Here is a 23,165-nt window from a genome sequence, read left to right on the forward strand (position 1 = left end):
ATGGGTTAATAGATGTTTGGAGGGCCAGGCACTCTGATGCCGAGGGGAAACTTGTGTGTCCTCAGCAAATTCCTCCTGGTCGCGGATTGATTACTGGCTTACGTCTGGAGATGTGAAAGCATGGATGGCTGCTGTATTGCCTTTGCCAAGAACCTTCTTGGACCATTTGCCGGTACTTCTTGAGCTCTTGGTCCTGGAATACTCCGGTTGGGCATTTACATGGCGGCTCCCAACTAGAGCCCTAAGGGAATCGGGCATTTCGCGAGGCCACGCGGAAGGCGTTACTTCAATTCTTTCGATCTTTCAATCCAATCAGGGTACAGTGGAATCCCCTTCCATGCTCTGGGAGGCATGCAAATTAGTGATAAGGGGGAATGTATTGCTAAGCAGGCTGGAATTCTTTGAGAGCTTCGGGAAGACCTACAACGGCTTGAGAACCAGATACAAGCTCTTGAACGTAAATAATATGCAACTCGGCGGGCAGAGTTTCTGAGTTACATACGTGGTAAAATAGATGAATTTCAGGCTGCATTGCGCGAAATGCAGTATTTGGGACAGGAGGCACAAGCTAAAGGATATGGTGAAGGGGATCGAGCAGGCAAGACCCTTGCTGGCCTGCTACGCAAGCCCTGGGCTACTGAATATATTGCTGAATTGCGCGATGACGAGGATTAGCTGGTCATTGGCCAGGTAGCAGTGCAGGATGAAATGCTGCCTTTTTATTCCTCTCTGTATAGTTCGGCACAGACACCCCCTCTTCAAACCCCCCAATCTTGCAGCATTCTTTGACTCTATCCAATTGCTGTGGCTTGGGGAGAAGCATCGCCGTTTTGTTGTCGAACCCTGCACAGAGGAGGAGGTCATTCAAGTTATCAGGGCTCTCCGGGGCGATAAAGCTCCAGGCCTGTCGGCAGTGTTTTATAGGGAGTATGCACCCCTCTTGGCCCTACATCTGATAAATATGTTCAGTGAGTCTCTGGAGAAGGGCGACCTACCCTCATTGCTTAGAGAGGCACTTATTGTTACTATTTTGAAGCCCTATAAGGACTGCGAGTCACCGGCCTCTTTCCATGATTAATGTGGATAGTAAAATTCTGGCCAAGTTAATTGCATCGCAGCATCTCCCGCTGTTTCCTCGAATTGCATGACCGTATCAATTGGGATTTGTCTCAGGGAGGGCCACAACACACAATTTGTGCACTTTTTTCGCAATCCTTCAGGCGATAGAGCCATCAATTGCAGCGGCTTTTTTTCTAGATGCCACCAAGGCATTTGTTTCACTTGAATGGCTGTACTTGTTCATCTTGTTAGCATGCTTGGAAATTAGCCCTAAATGTATTCTATTGATTGGTGTTCTTTAAACCAATCCCACGGTGTGACTCCGGATTAATAGCATGGTCTCCCCATCGTTTCGGGTCTCTGCAGGTGTGCCCTCTCTCCCTTATACTCTTTGGTATTGCTATGGAGCCCCTGGATGCGCATCTTAGGCAACATCGAGCTCCGGGTGGCCTTGCCTTTACCCCTCGAGTGGTGCTGGTCTCAATGTATGCTGACCATGTCACATTATACGTTAAGCATCCTGCTAGAAACCGGAACACCCTGATTAGGGAATTCATAAGATTTGAAGGACTCTCCAAAATCTCTAATTGGGCTAAGTCGGTAGTTTTTCCACCTACAGATGCCACAGAGGAGTTCCCTTTGGAATTCCCCCTTTGCTGGGCGAAGGAGCCAATCAAATCTTTGGGAATATGGTTAAGTCGGGAGGTGGAGATCTAACTATGGGTGCCTGATTGAGTGACTGGAGAGCCAGGTAGTTGCTTGGGTGCGCCAACCACTTTCTAAGGCGCAACGGCTAGCCATTGCTAAAATGATTATACTGCCTAAACGTCTCTCTTTGTTAGTCAATCTTCCCCTCCGTCTTACAGGTATCTTTATGTCAAAACTGCATTCGAGCTTGGTGACGTTGGCATGGGCTGGGCGGAAGCCCAGGATTGCGTGGGAGATTCTCACCCTAACATTCGAGCAAGGAAGGGGGGTGGGGGCTGGGTGCACCAGATTTGAATTTATATTATTGCTGCGCGCAGGCACAGTTTGCGTTTTATCAGTTGTATCCTATACAGTTCATGGCACACACACCACCGAAGCATGATCATGCTGTGCCACAGCCAATCCATAATGTATTATACAGGGCACGGCCCTGCTCGCGGGCAACGGTGGACATGATTGGGTGTAGAATTTGGGCCTGGCATGAGCTCTGTGGGCGTGTGCGACTCGATGTCTTATTTGCTGCTTCATTCCCATTGATCAGACACCCACTGTTTCCCTTCACCTAGGATGTAGGCGTATGTGATAAAATGGAGACGTCTTAGTCGAACACCATGGGAGCAGCATTCCCAGATGGCTCTTCATCTTGCCACAGCAAGTGTTGGAGTGGGACACGATGACCCTGCTTGATCGATTCGCCTATTACCAGCTTAGGCTGCTATGCGCACCTCCTATGCCTCATTCTCTCTAGTGCCCCCCACATTGCCTGTACTTGAGCGTTTTCTTGGAATCCCTCCCTGCGCAAGCTGATCACCTGACTGTATTCTGAATTGCAGCGCACTGCACCTGTTCAAATCCCCACTGCCCGTTCAGACTGGGAGGACTTCCTGGGAGCGCCTATTCTGGTAGATAAATGGACTTTCTGTTGCGCCCAGTCAATGACACTATTGCCCAATTATAGGCTGCGACTGATTCACTTTAAGTTTCTGCACAAGCTGTATTGAACAACGGAGTTGCTGTGTAGGTAGGGACTCTTGGATGAGGTGCGCTGTGTCAGATGCTCTGTCCCTGTGTGAATTTCATGCACCTGTCGTGGGACTGCCCCAGAGTTCAGCGATACTGGGAAGCCGTTATAGATCCAATAGACGAGATGACAGGACTGCGATTGGACCGCACACCCCTTACAGCCATACTGGGGTATGTCAAAGAGGTCCTCCCAGAATTTTGTAAGTTGGTCGTGCTGTTGTTGCTCCTAGGTAAGCAGAGGAAGGCAATGTGCTGGGGCCGTCGACTGTGCCCTCGCCTGGAGGATTGTCTGAGAGATGCTAAGTACTACCAGAGCCAGCTGGCGACTTCTGGGACTTGATACCTTTCTCTTCCTGTCCCAGATATATACGAGAACCTTTTCAGGCTTTTATGTGCTTGCGCGAATCAGCTGATGGTACTGCCGATTAGGGCTGAAAATAGTGATGCACCGTGCATCCCCCTTAACAGATGACCTATGCCAATTGAAAGTGACTTCAAGACGTCTACCTGCTAATAGATGCTAAGCTCAGGGTATATCACTTCTCCCTACCAGGTATAGATTCATGAGCCTGTGTGTTGCTGCGTCAGCCTTTCTCCCCCTCCTTATTTTTCTTTCTGCATTTCCCTCTCTTCGTTATTCTATGATTATCATTGAACAAGGCAGCCCAATGTAACTACCATGTGATGTAACTGCATCTTACTGATCTGGGCGATTAGGCTGTTTCAACTGGTCTATTTCAGATGTACAAGTGGTGAATGTTTATCCCTGTCTTCTTCATAAGGACTCCGTATCTTCTTGTTGAACGAATATTAAACAGATTCTAAAAATAAATAAATAAAGAAAGAAATCTGAATATAGCTCTTCTTGGAGTGTTAACTTGGTGCCTTTCACCCCAACCCCTTCTCTAAAAGTCTTCCAAGTATATAACTTGACCTTTGCAGTCCTCCTAATCGGATATTGTAAAAGAAAGTCAGTTAAATGCAATCTTCCTTATGAAAGTCAAGCTTTACCTACTCCAGTACTCAAAACATGAATGCTTGTGTGAAGTGCACCTTCCGAATTAAGAAAAAAAGGGTCCAGAGGCAGTAACTAAAATAAGACAAGTAAAAGGCTACAAGTAATTGAGTGCTGCTGCATGGGAGTGAACAAACAACAAAAAGGATGGACAAATAGGAAAAATTAACCCATTCTAAGCATTAAAGGACACAGAAATAAATGACAAACAGTGGGCCGGGTGTAAGCCCACAAAGTATATACAACATGTCTCGAAGAGATAGCACATGCACTGTTTAGGCTCAATGTAAAAATAAATGGTCATCTTGTTAACTTTATTCTTTAAACCTCTAGGTGTGGGAGATTATTGGGACGTGATATTGTATTGTAGCAACACCTTGGACCTACTTAGTAGAGCTGAATCCTGTGCAGTCAAGTGACCTTAGGGTGCAATGCAAAAAACAATGTATTTCCCCTTTGCCCTTTTAATTGCTTTTGCACTGAGATCGAATCTATTTGTTCTCTTTGTAGTCTATTATGTCATATAACGGAGGGGCCGTCATGGCCATGAGAGGAAAGAACTGTGTTGCCATCGCAGCAGACAGACGGTTCGGAGTCCAGGCCCAAATGGTGACCACCGATTTTCAGAAGATCTTTCCAATGGGAGAGCGCCTATATATTGGACTAGCAGGGTTGGCAACAGACGTCTTGACAGTGTAAGTTTAGGCTCTAAGGATTTATTTTCCATTGAAAAAGGTGCTTAGTGACATTTGCTGCATCTCTTCAAATTATGGAAAATGTGTATATTTTATATGGAGAAAACATGCTCTATGCGTTACTAAAATGTATGAGACAAGAAGTATGATTTATTGGATACCTGTTGTGTGAGTGCCGTTGGGAGCATTGTTTTTAAATCTGTTTCACCATTTTCGTGATTTTCTGTGTTAGTAATTTTGGCCACTTGAGTTGTAAGCGCTTAATTCGAAGAAAACGTTGACATGATGTACTGAGCGGAGTGTATCCTTTCAAAATGTGCTCTTAACAATAGTGAGAAGTGGTGGTATAGTGGCTTTACAGATTACTGTTGAAATGCCTTCCCATTTGAGGATCAACAGTACAAGAGTTTGTAATCCTTCACTAACAAATTACTACTTGGGTGCGGATAGAACAGACTCGGTGACTTTCTCTACTTTTATCATGATTTTGGAAACAAGTAAAGATCCTGTACTGCAGCAGGATTCTCAGCGACCCTCTTCCACAGCACAATAATATGCATTGCTAGTCTGTCATTTCATGGGTTAGCAGGTTTTGACCATTGGTAATCTTGTGTCACAGAAGAGGGTTGGACGTGAGCATTTGCTTGGTTAATGTAGCATAACATGGGAGTGACGTTGCGTCTGTGAGGAATGTACGGCGTTACTCTGCCGCCTTTTTCCCCGCTTGGAATCACAACGCGGTCGTTACAACTACCGTGTTGTGATTCCGCATACCATTACTCCGCAAGTCGGAACAACGACTTGCAGAGGGGGGGCGCTGGATATTGGAATAGTATAATTTACTATTCCAACTCCAGCCTGTGCGGACACTAGGGAAGGTGTTGTAACGACCGCGTTGTGATTCCAAGCGGGGAAAAAGTTTCGGGTAAACGTTGTTTATCGTCTGTGAGGCCCAGTACATCAATAGTTTTATGAGCATAATAGCATAGTTCCCATGGATTCAGTACTACAGCTGTGGAATTGGCAAACTGTCTGTGGCAGCGTCATTGGGATCCTGCGCCACATCAGTGGTTTGACCATGAAAATTAGTGAATGTCCTCTATAACTGCAGAAGGGTGTTTAATACAGTTGATGGCATTATGCACCAAAACAAGAGAAGGAAGGTGTCTGGGGCTCTTTTATACAGCACGGCGTTGAACACAGTACGACCCGTGTCACTGGAGTGGTTCAGAATGAAGATTAATGTTGAGGTAAAAGGCAGGAAGAGCAATTTCTATTTACCTTTGCAATGTGGTCTCTATTATGCTACTGATATTTGATGAAGAAGATAATAGACTGAGTTTGTCTCCATTTATAGGTCTCAGCGTTTGAAATTCCGGCTAAACCTCTACGAACTAAAGGAAGGCCGTCAGATCAAGCCTAAGACATTCATGAGTCTGGTGTCCAACCTTTTGTATGAGAAGCGGTAAGTTTGACTGCAGAAGAGTGTTTCTCAGCATCTGAGGGTGTTTTTTTTTTAACTCTACTACAAATGGGCTTTGTAATGCGTTGCCACAGCATTTTCTTTCTTTTGCTTCCAGTTTGGGTTTCCATTTCTACTCCAAGCTAAGATTTATATTGGTTTGACTGCTTTGTCGGCATGAGACTTTGCTCTTTCATTTGTGGGTATGTCTGGATCTCCCCTCTGAGTATTCCAATGCAAAATTTAATTAGTATCTTATAAGGGCTCATGCATTGAAAACAGCCTTTACAATATGACCGTTACTGTGCAATACATTTACCATCCATCGCAACACCTATGCCTTTACCATGCATGCCTTGACAACGAAAATGTGAGTAAGCATGTGTGTGTGTGTGTGTGTGTGTGTATGTATGTATACGTATATATATGTGTGTGTGTGTGTGTGTGTATATATATATGTGTGTGTGTGTGTGTGTGTGTGTGTGTGTGTGTGTGTGTGTATATATATATATATATATGTATGTATATATAATTATGGGCAAGAACATTTTTAGGGTTGGATGAGGGTATTGAGTGGTCAGGGTATTTTTAGGGTTGGGTAATGGTAGTTGAGTGGCAAGGGGTATTGTTAGGGTTTACTGTGGGTAGGGGTATTTGGGTGGCAAAAGTATTTTTAGTATAGGTGAGGGTATTGGGGTGGCAAGGGTATTTTTGGGGTTGAGGGTGGGTCGGAGTATTTGGTTGGCAAGGGTATTTTTAGGGTTGAGGGTGGATAGGAGTATTTGAGTGGCAAGGGTATTTTAGGGTGGGTAGGAGTATTTGGGTGCCATGGGTATTTCTAGGCTTTAGGGTGGGTAGGGGTATTCTGGTGGCATGAGTGTATTTAGGTGTTAGGGTGGGTTTGGGTGGAAATGGCATTTTTAAGGTTTAGGGTTGGTAGGGGTATTTAGGTGGCAAGAATACCCTTGGCGACGGGAATTTTTAGGGTGGGTATATGGGCATCAAGGGTATTTGTAGGGTGGGGGTATTTGGATGGCAGGGGTATTTTTAGGGTGGGTGAGGGGTTTTTGGTGGCAAAGGTATTTTAGGGATTAGGGTGGGGAGGTGTATTTGGGTAGCAAGGGTATTTTTAGAATGAGTAGGGTTTTTGTGTGGCAAGGGTACTTTTAGGGTGACAAGGGGTATTTGGGCGGCAAGGGAATTTTTAGGGTGGGTATGTGGGTGTCAAGGGTATTTATAGGGTGGATGGCAATGGCATTTTTAAGGTTTAGGGTCGGTATGGGTATTTAGGTGGCAAGGGTATTTTTAGGGTTTAGGGTGGGTGAGGGTTTTTGGGTGGAAAGGATATTTGCAGGGATAAGGGTGGGTGAGGTATTTTTAGGGATAAAGGTGGGTAGGGGTGTCTGGGTAGCAAGGGTATTTTTAGGGTTTAAGGTGGGTAAGGGTATTTTGGTGGCATGAGTGTATTTAGGTGTTAGGGCGGGTTAGGGTGTTTGGGTGGCAGTGGCATTTTTAGGGTTTAGGGTGGGTAGATGTATTTGGGTGGCAAGGGTATTTTTAGGGTTTAGGGTGGGTGAGGGTTTTTTGGTGGCAAGGGTATTTTGGTAGCAAGGTTTTTTTTAGAATGAGTAGGGTTTTTGTGTGGCAAGGGTATTTTTAGGGTGGGTAGGGGTATGTGGGCGTCAAGGGTATTTATAGGGTGGGTGGGGTTATTTGGATGGCAGGGGTATTTTTAGGCTTTGGGGTGGTAGATTTGCAGGGTTGGGAGTCTAAGTGTGTGTGTGTATATATGTAATGTGTGTATGTATATATGTGTGTGTGAATATGTGTGTGTGTATATATTATATACATTTTCAGTAAAAAAAAAAAAAGCAAAGGTTACAGGGACATTATAGTTAGGCTGACATTTAACTCTTACAAAACCAGAGAAATTCTGCATTTATAGTAAGCTGGGCTGACTATAACTTTCGCCCATGCAATGCACTGCTTAGGACCTCCCATATTACATCACTCATGACATGGTTAGTCACATCACTGGTGACATCATCAACAGAATCTCTGATGCGCCCACTCGCACTCCCATGTAGCCTTTCATAAACCCACTCCAACTCCCATACTACCATTCTCGAAACCATTGACACACCCATGCCAGTACTTAAACACCCACTCACTGATTCATAGGTCTACACACACATCCACTCAGTCACCCATAATGCCACTCATACACCAACTCGCTCACTAATACAGCCACTTATATATTCACTCACACAGCCACTCACACACTGTCAGTCACTCTGAGTTACTCACACACCTACTCACTCACCTAGAGTCACTCACACAGCCATATACTCACCCTTACAGTTATACACACTTATTCATACATAAACTAACATATACTCATGTATACAGACACTGACTAAAGCATACAATCACCCATTCAGTCACTATCACAATCCCTCACTCACACACAGTCACTCATATACTCCAACACTCACCTATACTGCCTTTCAAATATCCAGTTACTCACCCATATACCTCTGACACATTAATTCCCTCACCGACACACCCAAACACAGTCACCTATACAGCCCCTCACATACACACTCACTAACCCATACAGCCACTGACTCGCTCACCCACCCACTCAATCATCCATGCAGGCAGTCACATACCGTCTCACCCAGCCCCACAGACACTCATTCACCTATACAGGTACTCAGTCACCCAATCAATCACCCATACAGCCACACATATATCCACTCAGCAACCCATACAGCCACTTAAACACCATCTGACAGACTGATACAGACATTCGTAAAACCTTGTCATTCACCCATACATTCACTGAGCCACCTAATGACTCACCTATACAATCAGTCACGCACCCACTGAATCATCCATACAGGCACTCATACAGCCACTGATTCATCAATATACCTTGTTATATATATTTAACATTCAAACATTTTAAAAACACTCAGTCATCCGAGATGTCAGTGATGTCACTTACCATGTCATGAGTGATGTAATATGTGAGGTTATAAGCAATGCATTACGGGGGCATGAGTTTTAGTTAGCTCAGCTAACTAGAACTGCTGAAATTCTATATAAAGGCCCTGTAACCTTTGTTTTTTTTTCAGTGAATTTCAAAGGTTTTTCAACTCTATTTCCCAACTATAACATCCATGTAACGTATGATATTTTGTTGAATTTTTAAGGTTTTTAAATTGTATTTTCTATCTAAAATGGCTCTATCAGAGGTATTTTTATAAGCTTGTATTTTCTTCAGTGGATTAATAAGCGTTGTTTTTTTTTTTCTTTACTTTTTTATATTCGCGACAACGTCGCGATCCCCGCGGGCATGTTGCATAAATGGAAAACAAAAGCAGACATTCAATGACCACCAACACATCCAAAAATATGTAAAAAAAGAAATCCATTCTGAACATTGCCCTACACATATTACTATATACATACTTCTTTCAAAGCATGTTTAAACTCTTATTTTTGTATTGAGTTTCTTTAAAATCCATTTTTTTCATACCTATTTTCTGTTTTTACGGTTATTCGGGACGTCGCTATGTCACAGTTAACCGCGACGGTCGCGCCTTTTCCTTAAAGTGAAAACATATATTACATTATTTTACACACTAGGGGTTTATTACTTTACACTTCACTCATGTTTTTCTAATGTATTTCAAGAACAACCCTCTCTAAAGCCTAGTTTCCGTTTTCTCAGTGAGACAGGGGATAGCGATGCCGTCAGTCGTCGCGAACCCCACGGTTACGTCGCGAAAGAGTAAAGCAAAAGCAATATTTCAATAGCCACCACCAAATTCAAAAATAATAGCTATATAATTAATTCTAACCATCACAGTAAATAACTCACTATACAAATAACTCAATATCTCTATAACAATTCATATTAATGATCACCAATATATATTTTTATATTTTCACTAATATTTGCGACGACATTGATAGTTGCGATGTCCCCACGATGGTACAAGGGGACCGTGCTGAAGGTCAGGGCGTCGTCGGATATATCGTGCGCGATAAAAAAATAAAAACTATTTTGGACACAACTTGTATCACTAACACCCCCATTTCTCTAACATGGAGTCAGAGTACCTCTACATTGACCTCTTATGTTCGCTGTTGCTGAAATTTTCAGCCTCGGGAACCGGTCTTGATAGATAAAAAGGTGGCCACAACTTTCTGTTCAGGTTGTGTCCAGCCATTCCCGTTGGCACATGCATTTGTGATTCATTGCGCAACCACAACGAATATCTGTGACCAGATATATCTCTATAGTTTTAAAGTTAAATTTCACAACAACTACTCAACGGATAAGCAAAAGGCACTTCCTTAAACCAACATCTGCCTCCCTGCCAAATTTGATGCAAGTCTGTTCAGCGGATCAGCTGTAGGTGTGGCTAAAGGTTCCTATGGGAATTAACATTACAAACGCAACCTTGTTTTGTGTTCAAATTCAGAGTCCCCCTGCACGGATCACCCTAAACTTTCCATAACAATAGAACCCACCTCGACGCTTTTTGGGAAAAATTTCATGAAGATTGGTCAATCGACACCAAAGTTATAGCCAAGTCAAAAAATGCTTTTCCTATGGAAACTAGGTCCTAACTATAACTACCTACTGGCGACAGCCAGCAGGTAATATATATAATATTCCTGTTAACAGAGAAGCTCATTGCTGCTCAAAACATGAACGCTAGTGTGAAGTTCACTTTCTGAATTAAGAAAAAGGTCCTGAGGCAGTAACTAAAATAAGACAAGTGAAAGGCTACAAGTAATGGGGTGCTGCTCCGCGGGAGTGAACAACCAACGAAAGGGATGGACAAATAAGAAAGATTAACCACTTGGAATCAAGGATTTGTAAAGGACACTGAAAGAAAGAAACGAAAAGCAATGGGTCCACAAAAAGACAGCGCATGTGTGTAAAAACTTTATACTTGCCCATTAAATAATTAAATATTCGTTGTAAGGCATGTGTGGTTCCATCATACAATCCCTCACGCATGGCGGAAGTAGGTTACCATGGTTACTGTTGGACTTCCCTCTCAAGGGATTTCCAGGAAAAAAGTGAAAAGCCTTAAAGTGCCCATCCATTATAGGGGGGACGTTCCCTTTGCACCATTCTGTGTATTTAACAATCACCAGCAATATATTGTTTTTGATGTCAGCTGCCGTTTTGATGTGCTTTGTGACATTTGACCCCTTTAAAGTAAAACCTCATTGTACTGCAAGGAGCCTTTCTTTTATAACCCTACTTTAAACGTCACAGTTAAACAGGAATAGTGTGCAACTGTGGTCTAGGGTTTGTATTTGAATTCCAAGAGGAGGAATGCGTGTTAGTTATATCACGGACATCTAGTTGAGCAACTTTTGCTTTCTGCTGGATAATGCTTCACTCGAACTTCTTTTACATTAAGGAAAACTCTATTGATAGTTGCCTGTGCTCTACTTCCAGGTTCGGACCCTACTACGTTGAGCCGGTTATTGCTGGACTAGACCCAAAAACCTATGAACCATTCATATGCTCTTTGGATCTGATTGGCTGCCCAATGGTGACAGAGGATTTTGTTGTCAGTGGTACTTGCGCTGAGCAGATGTACGGAATGTGTGAGTCCCTATTTGAACCCGACATGGTGAGTAATGGAGTCCATTAAGACTTGTTCCTTGATAATGTCATTGCTGTCTATTTGATATGGTCTTTTTGTTTAGGTTTTTTTTAGGGTTAGCATGCTATTTTACTGCCATTTCTGAGTGCACAGAGTCTGTAAGGAAGCTGGTAGTTGATGATCTCTCCCTAGTATGGTAGTTCATGATGGTCCACATTCAGTAGGTGGGTTGGCTGTGTAAAACTGTTGCTGGTGACTTGGTGCAAATGCCATCAACCAGTTTTATTTTTTGGGGAGGGGGGTTTGTTATTTTTTTTTAAACAAACAAAACGTTTAATAGTGTAAATGCACTTTTGCAACAAAAAAAAACGTTTTAATTTGGAATAAACGGAAGTTATATTTATTCATGCACACATGCTTTTACAAATTAACATGGATCAGCACAACGAAGTCCAGAACAAAGCCTGTGTATCTCAAGCTGTCTTCAGGAATTGTCTGCAAATCCCAGAAAATACTGAAATTAACACCAAACGTTTTTGCAACATTCCAGAAGTGCAACTACTTATGAGAATCAGGCCCAGTGTTACTGACACATCCCCAAACTATTTTATTTGAATGCTAAAACCAATGTATTAGTGACTCAGCTAATCTGACTGTTCTTAAACTAGGCAACTACCATATTTCTAAACAACAGAAGGAAGCCTGGCCTAATGATCTAATGGCTGTCATTAGCTGGCATGCCATCAACCTGTTTGCCTGCCTGCCCCCATGTTCTGCCAGCAGCCTTCAGGGGTAAGAGGCATTGTGCAGAGTTGGCTGGGCTCATCTTAGGCTTACTTTGTTTCTTAAAGGCTGGGCTCTTCTAATGACAAAGTTATCGTCTTCTGGTAAGAGGGTAGCATGGCCAACCCCATTGTATGTTGAGAACTATATCTTTCTACTCGGAGACCTTCTCTTCGCCTTGATTTCTGCTGAACTGAAAGAGTTGAAGCGTCCTAGAGATTGGACTTGCTTCCTCACTTGAGAAAAGGGTGCTAGTTTCAGACTAGAGCATGGGTGCCTGCTTATTTAGTCTTAAACTGAATTGGCGTTCGTGGACATGAGTATGCTAAGATTGATATGCAAGTCACTATTGTTCTGATGTCTTCACCTGAAGAACAACAATATCCGCAGTGTGTGACAACTGGACAGTGATGCAGACTCCTTATTTTAGAGGTTAGGAATGAAAGAACATTCCTTTCTGAAAACAGTGACACGCCACTACTACACATCACTGTTTCTAGTTAACACCACATTTGAGCGGTTGACAAGATCCTGGGAGAACAAGGCCAGCATGGGAAATGGCCCATCTTGAAAGTTTTGAAAAAGTTCTCTGGCAGGCCCTTTTCTTGACTTTTATTTTGTTTTCCCTGTAGGAGCCAGACGACCTGTTTGAAACGATCTCTCAGGCCATGTTGAACGCAGTGGACAGGGATGCTGTATCCGGCATGGGAGTTGTTGTGCATGTAATGTGAGTATAATGTCTCTTGTTATCATTTATCAAATCCAACTGTTGTTAGTGGTAGTTGCTTTGTTCACAGAGAAACTCTTTGAAGCGGTGTCCTAGACTTAGGAGGTGCATTGGGATGGCAGTTGGAGTAATGTCTATTTTGGGGGGCTTCAAAAGGGCAACAGCACAGCAGGAAGACCTGTTTCGGACCAGTTCACGTCTGCACTGTTTACCTGTGACTTTGAAACGTCAGTAGCTTGGAGATCAAAGAAGACATCTGTGTTATTGAACAAATACAGAGGGATAGAAATGAAATTCAATCTTTAATAAGAGCAATACGTATATTTCTGGATGTCAAGCACCCAGCTGTCCTTTTGGTGACTTTGATTACATATGCGTTCTGAAAATAAAGAGAGAGACATCATTTCATCGTCTTATTTGGTTGACCGTTGCATGCAATCCAACAAGGAGGATTTTAAATAAATTGAGTATTTCTTTCAAATGTGACTTCCTGCTGTTGGACTGTGAGATTATGCAGCGCTCTAGGAAGTGGTCCGAACCAGACTCTGCTGTAGCAGTCTGCCTCCTGGGCCTTTTTGCTGCTGTTATGCACCAGTGGATTCTGGAGCATGTTCGACTGCTCACCTCTATAGAATGCTGGAGAAGGTCAAACCTGTTCTAAAGGTAACGTTAGTGAGCATCAAGATTAGTTTAAAGTCGCAAAACTACAAAAATCTGTGGCAAGTTTTAAATACCGTAAAGTTAATTTATTTTGTGTAGTTTAGGTTTAAGAGTAGTTATGTGATTAACATTACTTGGAGGTGAGGCTGACAGGTTTTAATTTGTCAAGGCATGTGAAGGCTGACACAGTGGTCTTTCTTTGGTATGGTGGTGATAGCAATTCAGTCCACGAAATATCTAAGTGGGCGGTGTGGAGGATCAGTGATTTTCTGTCTGCTTCCCAGGATTAAACTCCATTTGAACTAGAACAGGCTTCTTTGAGAATACATGTTGCTGTGAATGAGATGTTTATTCCTGAAGTATATTGACATAGACATACTCCTAACTCAACTACAAATGTTGTTTTTGTCCTCTCTACAGAGAAAAAGACAAGATCACCACAAGAACTCTGAAGGCCCGTATGGATTAAAAGATCATTCATTGTTCGTTCCCACTTCAAGCAGTTAAATATTTGTTTTTTAAAATAAAATTCTGTATGCCGCCTGTGATCTTTTGTATTGGATATATTGGTCATTTCTTTGGAAAGTTATATCATCTGGCATTCTTAAAGCGATGACCTGCCAAAAGTATGGCATCCTAATACTCGGACTGTAGCAGTTACAGGTATAATTGTATGCTTGGTTGGAGGGTGGTGGTAGCATCTCTTGGGAAGTTGCGTGTGATACATGATGACCTGGCATGTGGTGTTGAAGCATACATACCACTTTCTCAAATGGGATATTTCAAAGGTTATGTGAGAAGTGATAGGGTGCACAGATCGTGTAACGTTCATTCAGCAAAACTGATTTGTGAGTCACCGTATGGCAAGTGGGATATATGTCGGGGATGGCAAGATTTTGCTTGATTTTTAATGGGAAAAAAGTATCTAAGTAAACCAGTAATGTATTAGATCACAAATTGGGTGTGTCTACATAAAACGCAAAAACACAAAAAAATATAAATAACGTAAATAGGCTAGTACACGGATGCCACGATGGACAACGCAACGCAATCCTCTACCGGTGGAGACCCCTTCAGTCCCTCGGATAACGAGGTTATCCCACCCACTGGAATGGACCCCCATGCTGCTAAGTTGGACTTGATACTAAAAGAAATCCGGGACTCTCGAACGGCGCTGGAAACTCGCATGGACACAATGTCAACGGGCCTCACGCTTTTACAAGCCGATCACAAAAAGCTGGCCGAGAAAGTAAAATCGAACAAGCTGGCCTTGGACGATCTTATCCCACAACAAACGCTGCACTCCACGCACCTCAAAGTCTTCAAACACCAGCTCCGGGGACTGCAAGACAGGGTGGAAGACGCAGATGGGAGGTCCCGTCGCAACAATGTGCGCATTTTGGGGTTTCCGGAACGCAGCGAGGGGTCTGATCCCACGCAGTTCGTGGAAGACTGGCTCAGGGACAAGGTTGCCACGACGGGACTTACACCTCTTTACAGCGTGGAGAGAGCGCACCGAGTGCCGCCCAGACCGGGTGGGCCCCCGCCCACTGATAGCACGCATTCTTAATTACAAAGATCGTGACACCGTCTTGAAGGCTGCCCGGGAGAATCCGCCAGTGAAATTTGAAAATAGAACTATCTCAATCTACCCAGATTTCACCCCGATGGTCCAGAGGGCAAGAGCGACGTTCCTAGAGGTAAAGAAAAGATTGCGCGACCACAGCCTGAAGTACGCCCTGCTCTTCCCGGCACGCCTAAAGGTGATCTATAATCACAAATCATACTTTTTTGAAACTCCTGAAGAAGCAGCGGAATGGGTCGAAGTCACTCTCAACACCGGATCTCTCTCAGGACCCGCTCCTGCAGAATCATTCCAGCACTGCTGCAACCCGGCAGGATCCGGGCATACATGGGTCTGGTCATGGCCTTGGGAGTCTCTCCTCGAAAACAGCACCAACGTTGGAGCAAATCAGCACCAGCCAAGAATATGCGCTACTCACGGAGGCTGCCCTGGCGGCGCATGATGCTCAGACAGTCAACCAAGTGGAGCCTATATTGGACACTAACACAATATGCTCGGAGTCTGATACCAGCCAGCCACTATTCCCTCGATCACAGCGCAGATGGCGAATTACTTTTGACTTTGATGGGGTGCCCTGCGGTGGTAAAGTATGCAACAGCGCATGATGTGGAGTCATGATGTTAAGACTTGCTGATACAACCCTGGTTGCATGAGCTTCCTGGGGCGCAATTCTACTGTTATGTAGGGTTGTTTGTTTTAGTGCTGGTATGGCCTTCACCCCCCGAGCGACTGCGTGGTTTTATTTAACTAGTGTTGCCCATGTTGGGCTAATGGTATTGGTTTGGTCCTCTATAGTTTTACAAGGGGAACCTAGTGTTGGGATGTTATTGGGGGGGTTATGTGCTCAGATCCCTCTGTACATGTTATAGCAGGGCCTCTTTAGCGGGTTCTACCCATACAAGAAGTTGTTCCTATGGCAGCGTCACCTAATACATATACTCTTTGTACATGGAATGTGCGCGGACTGGGCTCTGTCCACAAGAGCCACAGAGTCTTGGCGCAAATTAATAGACAAGAGAATCTCCATTGCACGTTTACAGGAAACGCACCTTATTGGGGACGAAGCAACTAAGTTACAAAAGAAATGGCGGGGAAAATTATTTGCCACTCATTATTCAGCTTTCTCAAGGGGGGCGGCGATATGGATGAGGAATACAGTGCCATTCACAATGTTGGAACAAAAAATAGATAGTAACGGTAGATATATTCTACTGCATGGTTTGCTAGATGGGAGACATGTGGTGCTGGGTTGTATATATGCGCCCAACACTGAACAAGACAAATACCTGGCTGCACTTAGTGCAGTTTTAACTGACTGGGCCGGTTACCAATGGATACTGGGCGGGGATTTTAACTCTGTGTTAGATATTGCCTTGGATAGATCCCACCCTCCACTACACGCCACTGAGAGCAGGAGACAAGCGGAAGCACTTTATGGATGGGCACAGGGATGGGAACTGAGAGATGCCTGGAGAGCAAAACACACGGGACACAGGGAATACACATTTTACTCCCCGCCGCACGGCTTGCACACTCGAATAGACCGTTTTCTGTGCTCCGCCAAATTGCTGGACTCCGTCACATCGGCACTCCACATGGGGAAAACACTGTCGGATCACAATCCGGTGGAGCTACAGATACAATGGGGTAAGATACCGACACCGATCCCCACATGGAGATTGCAGCCAGACATGTTAGAAGACCAGGTTTTCCGGGCGGCCCTGACAGACGATAAAACAATATTTTTAGGTGAATGTGGGTACTGCTAGCTCCCGGCAGATAGAATGGGACGCTTTCAAGACGACAGTGCAGGGAGTGGCCATCAGTACTAGAGTTGGGGTGAGGCAGGCGATCATTGACGGACAAAAGAAAATAGAGGACGACCTGGCTGTGCTGGGAGGGGAGGCGGCAGGAACATGTGACCAGCTCATGAAACTGTGCGAGGACAATATACAATATGCTGAACTATTAGAGGAGCTTAGAGTAGTGGACTACCGGCTGTATACCCAAATGCAACACTCGCAAGCAGACCAATCCGGACCACTGCTAGCGCGCTTGGTACGTAACGACCCTGCTCTCATCCCAATAACGCACATACTTAACAGCGCTGGGGAAGAGGTCAACACACAAATGGACATCAACATTACATTCAGAGACAATTATGCACTCCTTTACGCCCCTCCTACACCGCAGACTACGGCCCCTTTTGACACATTTTTTGAAGGTATTTGTATGACGCAGCTCACACAGGATCAACAAGATGAACTGGCGCGCCCCATAACAGGCGCGGAAATTCGGCACGCCATTAAGGCCTTGTCGCGTAATAAGACCCCCTGGGAATGACGGGTTCCCAGCTGAGTTTTACGTCACGTTTGCTGACCTCCTGGTGCCCCATCTGTAAACCCTTTACCAAGAATCTCTCACAGGCAACTGTTTACCGCACACCACATTGCAGGCACTGGTGGTCTTGTTGCTGAAACCAGACAGAAACGCCCTGCACATACACAATTACAGACCCTTATCCCTTCTTAATACAGACTACAAAATCCTCAGCCGCCTCTTGGCCACCCAACTTAACCAATTTGTCCCCCTACTCATACACCCGGTCCAGTGCGGCTGTGTGCTAGGCCGCAGCACAGCCCTTAATATCAGGCGCTTGCATCAGATTATGATGGGTACGCACCCCTCGGGCAGCAAAGAGTGCTGCATCTCCCTAGACCTTAGACAAGCGTTGGACTCGCTAAGATGGGATTACATGTTTCGTGCCCTAGAGTGCTATGGCATACCACAGATATACCTAGCATGGGTGCGTTTGTTGTACACCAACCCCACTGCACGGGCCCGTACCGGCTGTCATATTTCAGACCCATATGTGGTTGCCCGGGGAGTCGGCAGGGCTTCCCCTTATCCCCTTTGTTGTTTATTTTAGCACTGGAGCCCCTACTGCACAAGCTTCACGCTGTTGCGTCCCCTCGGGGTGTGATCCGTGGCACTGCGACCCACATTGTCTCTGCTTACGCAGATGATATCATTCTCTATCTGTAGGACCGGAGTACCGAACTAGACCCTATATCAAAAATATTCGAAAAATATTCGATGCCTTCAGCGCAATATCAGGCCTTACCATTAATGAATCTAAGTCCCATGCATATAACTTCGGCGGTGAGCGGGAGGAGGGACGGCGCGATTTGGGAATTCCAAACAGCGCCGGTTACCTTCAAATATCTGGGCATACATATTTACCGTAACACCCAGGACCTGCTTGACGGAAACCTGGGTAGAGCACTCACGGCGCTTAAGTCTCAGGTTCAGTTTTGGACCTCCTTACCTTTGTCAATAGCTGGCAGAGTAGCCATTACGAAAATGGTAATGTTACCACGGTTAATATATTTTTTTTACCAACCTCCCGCTGCCTATACCCACAAAGACCTTTAAGCTAATGAATACCCTATTGACAGACCTCATTTGGGGCGCGGGACGACGTCGTATTAGTCTAGCAAAGCTGCAATTATCTACCACCCAGGGTGGCATGGGGGTCCGGGATCTGAGGGCATATGGCTATGCATGTCACCTACAGTGGCTTGCGTACTGGTTAGCGGGGCGGAACCTACACGAGCTGGAATTGACAGACTGGGACAAAAATAAAGGACTTCTTCACAGGCTACTATTGACCCATGCTCCCATATCACCAGCTTTACCGCACTTGCTTCGGTTGGCGGTCGGTTCCTGGCGCAGCGCTCTGAGATATATTAGCAAAACAACACCGTATGCCCCTACTATACCTTTACTTGGTGTACCTACTAGATGGGGCATGCTCTCCAACCGCGCGATTCGGGCATGGCCAGAGTCCGGTGTTACGACGATGGGGGATTTTTTCCAGGATGGCATTTTAATGTCGCATGAGGAATTCATGCAGACGCATGGCACGTCTGCCACATTGTTTCTCCTGCACACTCACGTAACTCATTACATTCGCACCTCATGGGGACCTGCGGGGGCTGAGCCGCCCACGAACGCACTTCTCACAATGCAGTACATGATGGGCAATGGTGCCCGGCTAGTAAAGTGGCTGACTCGCGGGATCAGGAGCGAAAAAAAGCTCTCTTTACTGACAACGCGAAACAAATGGGAGGGGGATTTCGGTCGCCCGTTTTTGGACAAAGAATGGTGCAGGATCCTGGAATTCCCTAAAAAGGTATCGAGGAACCCTAAATTTAAATTCATACAGCTAATGGTGCTCCATAGTGCGTACCTGACCCCGCGGCTCCTACAAGCTATGTTTCCGGGCACGACGGATGAATGCCCGCGATGCCGAGCGTCACAGACGGGCTTACTACACATGCTATGGTCATGTCCCAAACTGGGTCAATACTGGGAAAAGGTCCGTGTCAGTCTCGAGGCGGTGGTACCGTCCCACCCATATGACTCCTTAGAATATTGCATCCTGGGATTGGGCCCCCACGCCAAGAAAGGAAACGCCTCCTCGCGTTTTGTTCATCTTGCGCTTCTTCTGGCCAAACATACGGTGACCACCCGCTGGAAGTCAACCAGACCCCCATCCCCAATGGACTGGCATGCCGAGGTAATTCGATGGGGGGGAGCAGAGGGAACAGAGTTAAGCAGGGAGGAATACAGGGGGCTAAGACGTACACCTATTTCAATGGAATGGCATGCACTGTTGAATGCTTTTGCTGCACTGAATGTTGATGACTGATGACCGCGCCCCACCTTAGGGACTGAGTTACACTGAGTAAGCTTGCGCCGGTAGCGCAAGCCGCCGATTCCGTATCATGCATTTGTGTACTGGCAATAACCACTGACGGGCCAGAATGAAACGGTGTACATTACCACCGCACTGCATACACTGGAACATGACAGGAGTTAGGATACACTGAAATAGGATAGGATCTGAGCACGGGGAGGGGGGTAAGGTAGGTGTGTGTGTGTGTGTGTGTGTGTGTGTGTGTGTGTGTGTGTGTGTGTGTGTGTGTGTGTGTGTGTGTAATTATTTATTTATTTTTTTGCTATAAGTTCTGATTTGATTTTTTGGACATTATGGATCGTATGTTGTTCCAATAGTCCACCCATCGACGCGATAATGATGGAAAAGCCCGGCGTTCGCCTTGGAGCAGGACTGCTGTGATATGGATGCCTGGAGTGAACTTGTGGACAAATGGAACAATGATCTGGCGTGCAACTTGGGTTTTTCATTTATTACTAATGTTTAATACAAAACGATGTCTTAAATGGGCGTACTATTGCTGGTTAATATACTGATTAAAGCGTCCTTATGTGTTTTGTACCGTCTGATGTCTGACCTTTTAAAATCAATAAAAATATTGAAAAAAGGCTAGTACACGCCAAAAAAGGTTGATTAGTTAGTGATGGAGACAGTTTAAACTAAAGTGGTGTCACATCTCATCTTTATGCCAACAATCTCTGCCTATTAGAGTTCATATTTGTTTACACGATGCTGTTTATATTTCATTATCTCAGTTCTTTGTATATGTTGTATTCCATGCCTCCATTCTATGACCATCAGGGAATCCAATAAACATCAGTTTTTCACAAGAGTGCCTACCAACAGAATTAGCCACTCAGCATTTCATATCCTGCAGTGCTACAAATAATGCTACAAATTGACAGTTTGCGGCTCAATCGCTGAAACATTATGTAATGCGTCTTCCCACAATTGGGAGATAGCATTTTATTGTCTATCTGTTGTCGTGTGAGCCTAGTCCTTTAGCTCCTTACACAGCAACAGCTTTCTAAAAAACATTTAGCTACTTGCACAGCAGCTGCTTCATAACCTGTGTAATGGTTACTAAAAGTGTGTTATAAAGCCTATAACGAATAAAGTATTGTGCCTGGGGCAATCTTGCACTAGAACGCATACTATTCATTGTTTTGAAAATATGTTCCTCCTTCAGGTAGCTTGATGTGTATTGCTACATCTTGAATAATTATTTTCTTTCTCTTCAAGTGTGGTACCCAACAGCTGGGCATAACCAAAGTCCCCTTCACTTGCATATAAATCACTCATGCAAGGAATCTTCTCGTCTATGCTAGTTCTTTAACAGCTTGGTTGTCTAAAGAGACCTCTCCAGGGCTTTTTGCATATATGCAGCTATGCTAGTTGAGTCGTTTCTTGTCTGGATGCTTGATGTGCTTTGATGATTCATTGATGTTGTCTTATTTATGTTTAAATCTGTTTTTTTATTATTTCGTATACAAACGTGGGAAACTGTTACAAACACAGGGAAGGAGTACTCCATTGCAAACAATATTGCCAGACACAATACAGATTTTCGTACAATATACAGCATTTCCTTTACAATACCGTTTGCATTCCAGTGTTGGAATCGTGCTTGTACGAGGGATGGTGTGCATGGACAGATATATAAGTATGCCTTTCTTGTGTTCGTTTATCAGCAGAAGCCAATGGTGTTGCGGGGAGTATCTTCATGCACTGGTTGAGGCGTATCTGTTCCTTCTGTACCTGCAGGTAGTAGGAGGCTTGAGTAAGGGTTGGACAAAGCAAGAATAACTGGGAAAACTTGGCCCAACTGGGGTGTTGTCTGGCCTCGTGTGAATTGATCGCAAATGAGGTGTGTTCGCTTGTGGCTGTGAGTGTCAAATGTTGGCTTAGTGAATAGTGGCCAACACCCTGTCCCTTACGCAGTGTCTGTCTCAATTACGCATGGGTGAATCAGGCTCTCACAGCACACAACTCCGCTGGGGAGGCGATGGGGTGCACATCTAATGGTAGTTCACCGTGAAGATCATGTAAAATATCATCCAGTTTGCAGCTATGGGGATTTTGTGGAGATCTAAGGCGTCCTCAGTGTGTAGTGCCACGCTCTCCGCCAGAGCCCACACTAGTAACGAGCAGCTTAAAGATATGGAATTAAGAGGGTCATGCGGCTTTCACCGTTTCATGATCAGACATTTGGCTACTAACATGCCCAGGTCAAGAAAGCGGGAGGTGACTTACTTTTGGAGTAGAGATGTAAAATACACATCTCCCAACTGTTTGACAGAGTTCGACCGGTGCAGGCAGCTAAGGCAGCAACGACTGATCGCCAATATGTAAGAAGGGTTGGGCAGGTCCACAACATGTGGAGGAGATCGGCATCAGTGGTTAGGCATCTAGGGCAGGTTGCGTCTATGCGGTGAAATCTATTTATTTTGGCTGGGGTGAGGTATGCCCTTTGTACGATGTAATGCTGGATGAGGTGGACACGGGCGTTGAGGGGAATATATATGGGACTACCCAGTACCGTGGCCCCTATACGTAAACTCCCCATTTCCATGGAGTGGGCCCTATTACTGCACCAACTCAAACAGTCACTGCCCCATGATAACCCAGATGGTGACATGCACGCACCGATGACCCCACAATCACAAGCTCAGCCCGCATATACACACCCCAGCCCGCAAAAACACACCCCAGATCCCCTCCCGCAGAGCACACGTAGAGTTGCTTGTTTTTAGCACCATACATCACACCACACCGAAGGCCAGATGTCGGAGCGTGACCGACCACATGTTCCCCCTTACCTCTAGTAGCGCACAGCTGTACCGACGAGTGTGGCATATATCGCCCTGATCCCTCATCTGACATCAGTACCCAGAATTCCATGAACACTCCCCCCAGTTTCGCCCCCCCAGTTCTATATGGCAATCACTTAGCATCAAGCCTTACTGTTGCCAGGATATCTGTCTAACTATTGTGTGAATAGCACTGTACCACAATGTAAACTGAGAGAAATTCAATCCAACCAAATGTATCCTAATGCAATTTGT

The 23,165-nt window shown here is 44.9% G+C and overlaps 1 protein-coding gene across 1 annotated transcript in view; it reads left to right on the forward strand.

Annotated features, from left to right (window-relative positions):
• The window catches only part of PSMB3 (proteasome 20S subunit beta 3), a 40,930-nt gene extending 26,608 nt beyond the window's left edge, over positions 1–14,322 (forward strand). Inside the window, exons 2-6 of the mRNA XM_085601778.1 lie at positions 4,316–4,500; positions 5,858–5,965; positions 11,454–11,631; positions 13,020–13,114; positions 14,195–14,322. Of these exons, the coding sequence (XP_085457904.1) occupies positions 4,316–4,500; positions 5,858–5,965; positions 11,454–11,631; positions 13,020–13,114; positions 14,195–14,243 (615 nt within the window). The 3' untranslated portion in view covers positions 14,244–14,322. The remainder of the gene's footprint in view (positions 1–4,315; positions 4,501–5,857; positions 5,966–11,453; positions 11,632–13,019; positions 13,115–14,194) is intronic.
• The last annotated feature ends 8,843 nt before the right edge of the window (positions 14,323–23,165 follow it).

The sequence above is a fragment of the Triturus cristatus genome, chromosome 4_2 (assembly GCF_964204655.1).
Source record: "Triturus cristatus chromosome 4_2, aTriCri1.1, whole genome shotgun sequence".
NCBI classification, from domain to species: Eukaryota; Metazoa; Chordata; class Amphibia; order Caudata; family Salamandridae; genus Triturus; species Triturus cristatus.